The 11624-nt window shown below is 37.1% G+C and overlaps 1 protein-coding gene across 6 annotated transcripts in view; it reads right to left on the bottom strand.

Annotated features, from left to right (window-relative positions):
* Nucleotides 1-315: 315 nt before the first annotated feature.
* Nucleotides 316-11624, bottom strand: part of PARG (poly(ADP-ribose) glycohydrolase) — a 132227-nt gene continuing 120918 nt past the window's right edge. For 5 of the 6 annotated variants that reach the window (XM_030335500.1, XM_030335497.1, XM_030335499.1 and 2 more), the window contains 2 exons: nucleotides 4707-4835; nucleotides 316-4027 (listed from right to left, as the gene is read on the bottom strand). In XM_030335500.1, coding sequence (XP_030191360.1) covers nucleotides 3873-4027; nucleotides 4707-4835 — 284 coding nt within the window. In that variant the 3' untranslated portion in view covers nucleotides 316-3872. The remainder of the gene's footprint in view (nucleotides 4028-4706; nucleotides 4836-11624) is intronic. The other variant, XM_030335498.1, reaches the window with a different exon arrangement.

The raw sequence follows: 11624 nt of genomic DNA, 5'->3' as shown, positions 1-11624 counted from the left end.
CATGACCTGAGCCAAGGTCATATACTCAACTGACTGAGCCACCCAGGTGCCCCCAATTTTAAGAGATTCTTAATAATAGAGAACAAACTGAGGGTTGATGGAGTGAGGTGGGAGGGGATGGGCTAGATGGGTATTAAAGAGGGTATTTGTGATGAGCACTGGGTGTTGTATGGAAGTGATGAATCACTGAATTCTACTCTTAAAACCAATATTGCACTGTATGCGAAATAAAATTTAAATAAAAAAATAAAATAAGAGCATGCACATGAACATCTTAAATGTAGCATAATTATTTGAGAAAAAAGAGGTAGTAACAAGGGGGTCAGAATTTCTTTATTCTCATCCTACAAAAATCATGTAAACAATAGCACAGAGCTCTCCTTATTCCCAAGTTCAAAATCATCATTACATGGTAACCCTATATTTAAAATAAACAGTCAGGAAAAATAAAACCAGTTATCAGGCAAACACAGCAGTTTTGGATGTCTTGTATGGGAAACTTTCTCCTTTGGAGGTTCAGTAGATCTGTGTGGGAATCTGATGATGGGGGACAAAGGACACTCTGTCACAGGCACAGAGAACAGTGGTGGCTCAGTGGATTTTAGTAGTTTGTTCCAAAAAGTATTCATTTGGACCCCCTTCCAGCCCCCAAACAAGAACAGGATTATATATTTGAACTCAAGTGCCAGCAATGGCTGGTCTTTCCCTTACCTCCAAAAACAACGGATTGGAGCAGATCCACAAGCCTGAAAGAAGAAAGTACAGGACTTCTAAACCTTACTTATCATTAAAGCAGACATACTAGGATTCAGGTTTTCCTTACATCAGAAAAAAGCCATAAACATGCAGCCACACAGATTGGAAAAGACCAAAAAAACAAAACAAAACAAAAAAACAAAACAAAATAAAAAACAACCAAAAAAAAAAAAAAAAAAAAACAGGCGAGAATCTATACAACGGCTTCTCTTCCTGTTGAAGTTTTTAAGAACGTAACCCAGCTAATTTTTGCTCCATCATATTCTTGCAGTGGGACAGCTTAATCAGTATTTGGTTTCCAAAGCAATAAATATTGGTTAAACACCTGGCAAGGCAATCATGAAGCCTGGTTAGATCTCCTTTCAATCTCCCCTTTGAGTACCAATTTGGGTCTGCCTGCCCTTAATGTCACTTCAAACAGCAAGAAAAGAAATAATTCTCTCAGAGATATTTTAATGCACCCCACTGATAACGTCATTCATTATGAAGAATAACTTATAGTAGGAACTTGGTAGAGAACAACAGTGTCAGAGCCTTTGCTCGGTCAGGTCTCTGCCAGAGATGATAGAGTAAGTTTCCTTTCACAAAGAACTTCTGGAGGTTGAGATGATGGTATTCCCTAACCTCTGGGTATCTGTTAGTCCATTGGAAAAATGGGCTAAAATATGCAAAGCAACTAGCACAGTATGTTATTACATACAGTAATACATACAGGAGGTGGTCCATAAATGTTTCCTGGTCAACTATAAAGACTGAAATTTATTAGTACCAACTATGTGCCAGACCCCACAAACACTTCTTTATATACACTATTCCCTAATAAGTGCTAATAGCCCATTTTCTAGATGAGTTAAATAAGGCTCAAATATTGTTTATTTAGAGAATTAGCAAGATACATGGCTAACACTGGAACCTAGTTTGTCTGATTTAAAATCTCAAATTTTTTCCATGACTCCGCATTGCTTCCTTAAACTGTTACTTCATTTAAGTGAGCTAGACAGAAAGCATAAAGCAAGTGAGCTATATTAACAACATAAGAATTCTAAACTAAAAATACCATTTCATGCCTCAATAGATGAAAGGGAAGGTAAACAACATGAAGGAAACAATAAGCCCCTAATGAAAGAGAATAAAAAGGTGCAGTTAAATGTCTTAGAACAGACACACGTTAATTAGAAGTCTGATTTTTTTCCCTCTTTTTATAGAGGGCATTCCTCCTGCCTCAAAAAATGGACATTAGTTCTCTTTACGTTCCCTTTGATTAAACTGTCCCAATCCCCGAATGTACTGGGACAGAGTGGGCAGGTCTTCTTCTTTGAAGGCCCTCAAAAGAGTGAGGCACAGGTAGATGGCCAAGTCACTAAGCCCGTTCATCAATAAGAGTTGAGTCTTAGAGTCTATGTTCTGGAATATTAGGCTGGGTGGTCTTACCTGGATTTAATGATTTCTCTACCACATGAACCATCCTATACTGCTCCTGTATTGTTTTAAAGAACTGTTCACTTAGTCTTGGAGCTGGGTAAGAGGAAAATGATATGGAGACAGAAAAAAGAAATGAAATATAACTATGAATGCTTAAACAAAGCTCAGAATGGGTTGGGAAGGAAAGAGAAGACTTTAGCATCAGTAGAAATAAAGCCAGACACCTTGGATTTGGGGAGATGTTTAAAAATCTTAGTACTATGGTAAAGAACTTCATTAATGACAAGTGGCTGCTGTCAGGTGCCAAATTCCGAATAAAAAGAGTTGCAGACATTGGCCACAGCCCCATATTTTCCTGCCAATACTGACACCAGGAGTTTGGACCATCCGCCAAAATTCCTTACTACTAGGATTGGACCTCCAATAGCGTTTTCTGACAGTTGACTATAAACTAGAACTTCAACAGTAATAGGTTAGAACTATTTTAGAAATATGAGTAAGTGCTTTGTGATTAAACTCTACTCTCAAAACAGAATCGACTTTTATTGAAACCTCTGAAAGACATTATTATTTGTTTGCCACCAGCTTTAAATGGATACAACTGTAAATAAATGATTTTAAACAGAGCCCCTGATAAAGCCTAAACCTAATCATTTCCTATAATTCCAGTTTTATTTGGGTGTTATGTGCTTGCAAACAGACACACTTAAAGAACATATATTTATATACATATAAAATATAGATGATATGGGAGTTTCTGACAAATGATTTGTTAATGAAAATTTATTAACTATGTAATCATTGAATACCAGAGAAACTTTAATATATACAAATCATGTGAGTTCTCAGTTCCTAAACTTTGGTTATATGAATATGCCTCAAGCACCAGAGAACAAACAATAATTCTAATTTGAAAAGAAAAAAAATCCCAAGAAACAAAAAAAGCCTTCAACTCCCTTTGTTCTTTTCTTTTTAAAATGCCATTTGGGGAAACTCTTTTATTCTACATTTCCTTCCATCTTGGTCAGTTTCCAAAAAACAGTATTAATAAAAATTGAACAGGGAAAAAAGTATAGACAAACCATTTTAGATAAAGGTGATGTCTTAAAAGAACTATATCTGGAAATTATTCTGTCTTAAATACAAAATCGTTTTGACCTAGGAGATTTACATTATGTAACATGTATAAAAAAATCCTCAACTCTTAATTTTCAAAATTCAAAAACTCAGGCAACACAATCTTAACAAGAGTTGGGGGTGAAAGGCTTACAGGGAGATCTTTAGCAAACCCAGTTAAAAAAGTTCTTGGTTTTCAACTTCTTCCCTGGCATCTGCTAGCTGCAGAGGCAATGTGCATAATATATAGGCATCAAAAGAGACCTGATGGACTGAGCACAACCCTTCATGGGATTTCACAGGAAATCTGATGGGCAAAAGAAAGAAAAGCTGAAGAATGAAGACTGAAATAGAAAAAAATGGAAACAAAATATATCTAAGCATACGTAAGTTAGGATGGAGGGGGCTTACATGTACAAACTGACAACTGCATATGTGTGGAAGGGACTGCATCCTTGCCCACAAACTGGATTATATACACATTTATATTAAATTAAGTCAGTTCGTATATTACACCTGACAATTCAAACAGGATGTTTCTGGTGAGAGGTGGAAGGAGGTTCTATTTACTCAGTTCCTCAGGCCCCAGTCCTCTGTCCTGGCTGGCTGGTGGTCTCTGTACAGGACTCCACGGCATGGTATATGAATGGATAAAGCTTGATGTCTGGTCCGGGGGTCGAACAGTTTCTGCATTCTTCGTTGTAATACCGTAGCAAGAGCTTATACACTTCTCCTGGAAAGTAAAGGCCAGACCAAAACCCCCATTAAGGTACAAAGATGGATAAAACTACTAAAGAGCACTCTAGTTTTCTCTTAATCTAAAAAACATATGCTCATTTTTGGCTTTTGAAAATAGAGTATGAATTTCATATGCCTGGAAGGCTTTCCTGACATAAAAAGAACAACAACACATTAAGTACCTTAAAGAAACTACTTATTAGTTCATGATTACAACAGGCTACACATGGTATAGGTATATGTGGTATTCGGCCACTTATCATTTTGGGAGTTTGTGGCAACTTTACTTCTACACTCAGCTCCCAGGGTAGCAAGGCCTTTCAGGTCCAGCTGAAATACAGAAATGAGCATGCTGTTATGTCTGATAAATATGACTCAGAGTGAGACCTCTTAGACCTAGACTTACCTTCCTACAGTATCCCTCTTTTAGTTTTCTATATGCATAAAAGTAAAAATGGATACTAAGCACCAGTTTCTTGGCCTTATTTTAATAAGCTGACATACTCATTCAAGATTGCAGATGAAACTTTGCCAGAAAAGGATTCTGCAGACGTTGCCCATCTAAGACTTTGTCTGCCTTTCTCAAAGTCATACTTTTATTTTTTCTTATCCACTTATCCTGGATGGTGGACAATCTATCTAGACACCAAGTGTCAAGACTATCTCCTACTTACCAACGGTTAGTTTCCTTTCAGTAAGGAAAGTGTGCATGTTGTAAATGTCTCTCATCAATTCTGAGTCCCCAAAGGTGAAATAAACCACATCTCGCTCAGCTACAGCAGCTGCCATTATCTGTATTAAGGCTGTAGCAAAGAGAAAAAAACACAGCTATGTTATGACACTTTCCACCAAGACACATTTACTTCTTTCAACCAGGTAAATTATAGCTAGTGTCCCATAGCTTTATCCTGAATTAAAGATTTATAAACCTAATATAATATACACATTATTAGAAATGGCAAATACAGATGGGTATAAATCATCTATCATGTGACTTTTCAGATATGCTGCTGAGAATATCATGAAGCCACAGGATTCCCACACAAGCACCTTTGTGGGGAAATAAATAAGGGAAGGTGCATCTAAGGCAGCACAATCAAGGCACTAAGTTGGTTGTATTTTTTTTTTCTTCTTATGTTAATCTGGAACTAAACTTTTTGTTTGCTGGCTTGATTTATTTTGTCTTATTACATAGTCACCAGTCTTTTGTATCAGATGAGTCTCTGTGAATTTTCCTGACCAATGCACTTGGGAGGTTCTAATGCTCTCATTAACCCTATAGCAAGCATTCTCAAAATGGGTTAGAGAGCACACCCTCATCCCTCCTGCACTCCCAATTACTACAGCAGAGAGGGAATGTTCCTGAAAACATTGAACAGTAACTCTAGTTACTGCTGGAATGGGACATTCATTGAGAACCACTGTCCCCAGGAATCAGAGTTATAAATCACTGAGCCTGAAATATATTCCTAAAAATTAATTTCCTTTATTACCTTAATCTCAATAGACAAAATTTATTTTATTTTTCATTTAAAAAATTTTGAAGACTTTACTAATTTTAATTCCAGTATATTTAACAGATAGCATACAATATAGTGATTCATCAGTTCCATATATTACTCACTGTTCATCAAGATAAGTGTACTCTTGGGGTACCTGGGTGACTCAGTTAAGCATCCAACTCTCTTTTTAAAAATTTTTTTTAATGTTTATTTTAGAGAGAGAGAGAGAGAGAGAGAGAGAGCGAGCAGAGAGGAGAGGGAGACACAGAATCTGAAACAGGCTCCAGGCTCTGAGCTGTCAGCACAGCTGAGCCACCCAGGCACCCCTAATCATCCAACTCTTGATATTAACTCAGGTTGTAATCTTGTGGTTATGAAATCAAGCCCCGCACTGGGATCCACTCTGAACTTGGGAGTCTGCTCAGGACTCTCTCTCTCCCATTCCCTCTACCTGTCCCTGACTCGCACTTTCTCTCAAAATAAATAAACTTTTGAAAAAAAAGAGGGGAGCCTGGGTGGCTCAGTCAGTTAAGTGTCCACCTCTTGATTTCGGCTCAGGTCATGATCTCACGGTTTGTGAGACTGAGCCCCACATCAGGCTCTGCGCTGACAGCGGCATAGCCTGCTTGGGATTCTCTCTCTCTTAAAATAAATAAACTTAAAAAAGAAAGATAACTGTACTCTTAATCCCCTTCACCTATTTCACCCAACCTCCTCCCATTACCCCTCTGATAACAATCAGTTTATCCTCTATAATTAAGAGTCTGTGTTTTGGTTTGTCCCTTTTTTCCTCTTTGTTTTATTTCTTAAATTCCACATAAGAGTGAAATTATATGATATCTGTCTTTCTTGACTGGCTTATTTTGCTTAGCATTATACTCTATAGATCCAACCATGTTGCTGCAAATGGCAACATTTCATTCTTTTTATTTAATGGCTGAATAATATTATAAATATATACATACATACATATACATATACATCTTCTTTACCTAGGATACTTGGGCTGTTTCCATAGTTTGGCTATTATAAATAATGCTGCAAAAAACATAGGGATGCATATATACCTTTGAATTAGTGCTTCTGTATTTTTTGGGTAAATAACCAGTACTGTAATCACTGGATCGTAAGGTAGTTCTATTTTTAATTTTTTGGGAACCTCCATACTGTCTTCCACAGTGCCCATACTAGTTTGCGTTCCCACCAACAGTGCGTGAGGGTTCCTTTTCCTCCACATTTTCACCAACACTTGTTTGTTTTTTATTTTAGCTGTTCAGACAGATGTGAGGTGATATCTCACTGTGGTTTTTATTTGTGTTTCCCTGATGATGGGTAATGTTGAGCATCTTTTTATGTGTCTTTTGGCCATCTGAAGGTCTTTGGAGAAACGTCAATAGACAAAATGTATTTTAAATAACAGTAAAACTGAATATAGGTATAATAAATGCTTTTCACAAGTTACGTATTTTTTCCTTCATAAAAGGGGAGATGGGAATCAAACTAAAACATTTTGGAAAACAACTTCTGTAGTTTTGATTTTTGAGAGTATGTTAAAATTCTTATATTCAAAAAAAAATTAAAACAATAGGAATGGGAATGGAAAGGAGCCTATAACTGTAAACAAACAAAAACAAATTAGCCTAATTTTATTTCAAAAGAATAACATAACTTCACTGAAGGGAAAAGAAAAAGGAAAGGATGGAAAAAAGAAATAACTAATCCAAGTAACTTATGAACATAATACATGACTAATATATTGTCAGTCTTGGGCAAGGAGAAAAGAATTACAAACAAATCCCAATTCTTTTTACTAGGTTTGCTTACCATAGTAGTTCAAGCAAAACAATTTTGAAACTAGTTTTGAATATATTACAGGATTGAGCAAATGAGTAAATGTGTTGATAGTGTTGGGAGCTGGGGTCCTTACCATGACAGAGGGGACACACAGACATGGAATATGGGAAGACAAAAGTAACTGTGGAGATGGATTGAAACAGAAGGCACTACTGTGTACTCACAGACTTGTAAAATACATACATTTGTGTGTGTGTGTGTGTGTGCATTCTTAGCCTTGTCTGTTAAAATGCTTTAAAAGAAGACACCCCAGCAGCAATGAGCACATCTAGTGCCCAGATATTGATCTCTAATACCATTCCCCTTTAATTTTTTTAATATTTATTTTTGAGAGACAGAGAGAGAGAGAGAGAGCGAGCACGCATGACTTGGGGGGGTGGATCAGAGACAGAGAGGAAGACACAGAATCTGACACAGACTCCACGTTCTGAGCTGTCAGCACAGAGCCCGATGTAGTGCTTGAAATTATGAACCACAAGATCATGACCTGAGCTGAAGTTGGATGCTTAACAGACTGAGCCAGCCAGACACCCCTTTAAAAGAAGACAGCCCAGCAGCATTAAGCACATCTAGTGCCCAGATCTTTGTCTCCAATACCATTCCCCCTTTAAAGGAGCTGGATTCCTCAGGGAAATGCCTGATTCCATGGTTAGGACAGGATAGGTACAAGATAAGCCCAGGATATTTTGTTGTACCAGAAAGTAAAGAAAGTGATCAGGATACAGGAGTCAGTTTGAAGGAGTTCCCACCAGCCAAATCCGGACAAGCTAGGCACCAAAATATTAAGTATAGTAAATAAATTGCAAACCACTGAAAAAGTAGGAATTCTTGAGTCCACATATAATAAATAGATAATATATAATAAATAAATGGAGAAAAAGAATGAGGGGCTCTTGCTCACTGGAGAACGTCAAAGATTAAATGGTAAGCATGGAGGAAGTGATAGCACAGGATAATCCTCCTTTGCAACCATCATGGTAAAGATTGAATCAGGCAAAAATCAGTAAAGAATACCAAATCTAATGGAAATTTTGTCTTAAAGCGTCTTCCCACAAATTGCTTATTAGCTACAAGGGAGAGGAAAAAACTCAGTATCTGTACAGTGGAGAAATCAGACAACACCTTGACTGGGTAATCAAAAATAGCATCACCAATGGGGTCAGATGACCATCAGGTGCCTCTATCACCTATGCAGTGCTCTGACTGAGAATGTATAACCTCAACCTAATTATGAGGAAACAGCAAACTCTTTATTTTTTATTCTTTAATTCTTTTATTCTTTAAATATGTCAATGTCATAAAAGACAAAGAAAGGCTGTAGAAATACTCCGAATTCAAAAAGAGGCTAAAAGACATGACAACTGAAGGCAATACCTGACCCTGGACCCTGTATTGGAGGGCAAGAAGGATATAAAGGGTTTTTACGAGGGCACCTGACAGAATTGGAACATAAATGACAGAGTAGATAAAAATATTCTATCAATGTTCATTTATGAGTTTAATAACTGTAATGTGTTTATATAAGAAAATATTTTATTCTTAGGAAACACACACTGAAGAATTTAGGAAAAGGAGCATAAAGTACATAAATAAGCGCAAATGGTTAAGAAAAATTATGCATGTGTTCATATATATAAACGTCCATATATGTACACACACACACACACACACACACACACACACACACAGGGGTATTTATTTTTCCTTTCGTAACTTTGTAAATATGAAACTATGTTCAAATAAAAAGTTTTAAGAATTATGTAAGAAGGAAAAATATATTTAAGTTGAACTAGTAAACTTGACATAGTTGAGTATTCCCAAATTTGGGAAAGAATCTAAGACTTTATAATACACGTGAGATTCTAAAACACCAAAGTATTTCCTAATTTCGAAACTAATATTTATTGAGTATCCACAACGTGAGGTACCATTACTAGGCCTCATTAATCTTGGAGTATTGAAAGTAATTAATCTCAAATAGAGATAAGTTTTAATTAAAACTACTCAACCAATTTATGCATATGTTAAAGCTTCGGTACACTCAATTTTAAAAGGTTCCTAATTAACCTAAACTACATATAAAAATGGAAAAATGAATTGTCATTTTCCTCTACCATGAAGTACCATGTCTTACCTTCTAGTTTGAATGAAAATTTGGCTTTAAGTATTTCCTATTTAAAAAAAGAGAGAGAGATCCAAAGAAAAACACTTCTAGTCTTATTTTCTCCTTATATACAGAAATACTAGATCACTGGTCATTTGACCCTTAAGAAAATGAAATATGAATAAAAAAACTTTCACAATTTATCTCCCTATAGAATTTATTTTAAAAATGCTGGAGCTAAGCTTGACAGAGCTACAAAAAAAAAGGCCAGATCATGGGGCGCCTGGGTGGCTCAGTCAGTTGAGCGTCCGACTTCGGCTCAGGTCATGATCTCACAGCTCGTGAGTTTGAGCCCTGTGTCGGGCTCTATGCTGTCAGCTCAGAGCATGGAGCCTGCTTCAGATTCTGTGCCTCCCTCTCTCTCTGCCCCTAACCTACTCACATTCTGTCTCTGTCTCTCTCAAAAATAAATAAACATTAAAAAAAATTAAAAAAAAAAAAAAGGCCAGATCTTAATAAGAGAAACCAATTCTCACCACATTTTTGGTTTCACATCCATTTCTATTTGGGTACATACTGCAATCTGAGCATGTGCCAGACAGTTTGGGACTACAGACTGGAGACCTGAGTTCAGTCCTTACCCATCTGCTAGCTATCTAGGATCTATGACTTTGGTCAACTCACTTATCTCCCTTGCCTGCATTTTTCCCAGCTATGCTATGAAGGAATTAGATCAGACGATCCCTAAAGACTCTTTCAGAGTGTAGAATTCCATAATCCCTGCTATAATTTTTCTCCTTGCACTGGATATTAGACTATAAATACACAAGTGAAATTTTCAGAAATATAATCTTGACTCTATATATCAGTAATCACTAACAAAAGATAATTTTAAACAGAACTGTTTTCAGACCTTATTATGTACAACATCCTCAAGAACTTTGCAAATCTAAATAATTAAGTCTCATGATTTAGGTGAATTCTCTTGCATCACAAGTTAGATGAGAATAAATCACAAATCTAATAGGGTATGTGGACTGATTCCAAGTATGATATAAAAGCATCAAATTCTAACCTCAAGCACAACTAGGTGCCAAAATAATCACTTAAATTAACCTGCAGGGAGCTGGGTTTTAATTTTCTTTTTGGCATCAATGTTAAGCTATGAAGAAAATTCAAATAAATATAAATGACATCAAAAAGCAATTCATAAGGTCCTCTTGCAACAAATGAACCAAACCAAAAATGAGTAAAATGATGGATATGCATACCACAGGTGTGGTTTGAGGCCATCAGCATGTAATATTAGTAACGACTGCTACCACCAAGTTCTTAAACATGCTGAATGGTTCTAGAAGCTTTAAAAAGCACAAACTCAAGACTTACAAGAATTAACTCAGTTAATCCTTACAAAAACTGAGTAAGGTAAATGTAAGTATTACGTCCATTTTGAAAATAAGGCAATATAGGTATCAAAAGGTTTAAGCAGTTTGTCTAGGGTCACAGACCAAAAAGCAGTGGATCTGAGGGTTGAACCCTGGCAGTCTTGACTCAGACGCACTCCCTCAACCACTACTCTGCAAACCTGTCATGCCAAGTCATTCTGCTCTACTCCAAGCAACATACCATGTGCCAGTCCGAAGAATTTCCTCATGTTGTTTACATTATTTAAATGCATGCTGGCAAATAAACCAAATAGTATAGATTTGAAAGTGTTGCTGATGCTTTTCTAATGAAACCCAAGGTGTTTTTTGTGCTCTCACACCCAGTTACACTGAAAGCTCACGGCTTTTTGCTCACTCTTCTCAGCCAACTCTTATTCTGTAGTTGGGGTCTTGTTCTCTGGCTACTGTTTTTAATCAACATCACCGGCAACTTCCACCTCCCCCCCCCAACCTGAATATTACTAAAGGCCCTATCGTTGATCCTTCCACCTGCTTTAAATGCACTCTCTCGGGGTGCCTGGGTGGCTCAGTCGGTTAAGCGTCCGACTTCAGCTCAGGTCACGATCTTGCGGTCCATGAGTTCGAGCCCCGCATCGGGCTCTGGGCTGATGGCTCAGAGCCTGGAGCCTGCTTCCGATTCTGTGTCTCCCTCTCTTTCTGCCCCTCCCCTGTTCATGCTCTGTCTCT

The sequence above is a fragment of the Lynx canadensis genome, chromosome D2 (genome assembly GCF_007474595.2).
Source record: "Lynx canadensis isolate LIC74 chromosome D2, mLynCan4.pri.v2, whole genome shotgun sequence".
In the NCBI taxonomy this organism is placed as follows: domain Eukaryota; kingdom Metazoa; phylum Chordata; class Mammalia; order Carnivora; family Felidae; genus Lynx; species Lynx canadensis.
The sequence above is the reverse complement of the archived record's forward strand: the minus strand, read 5'-3'. Positions and strand labels throughout refer to the sequence as shown.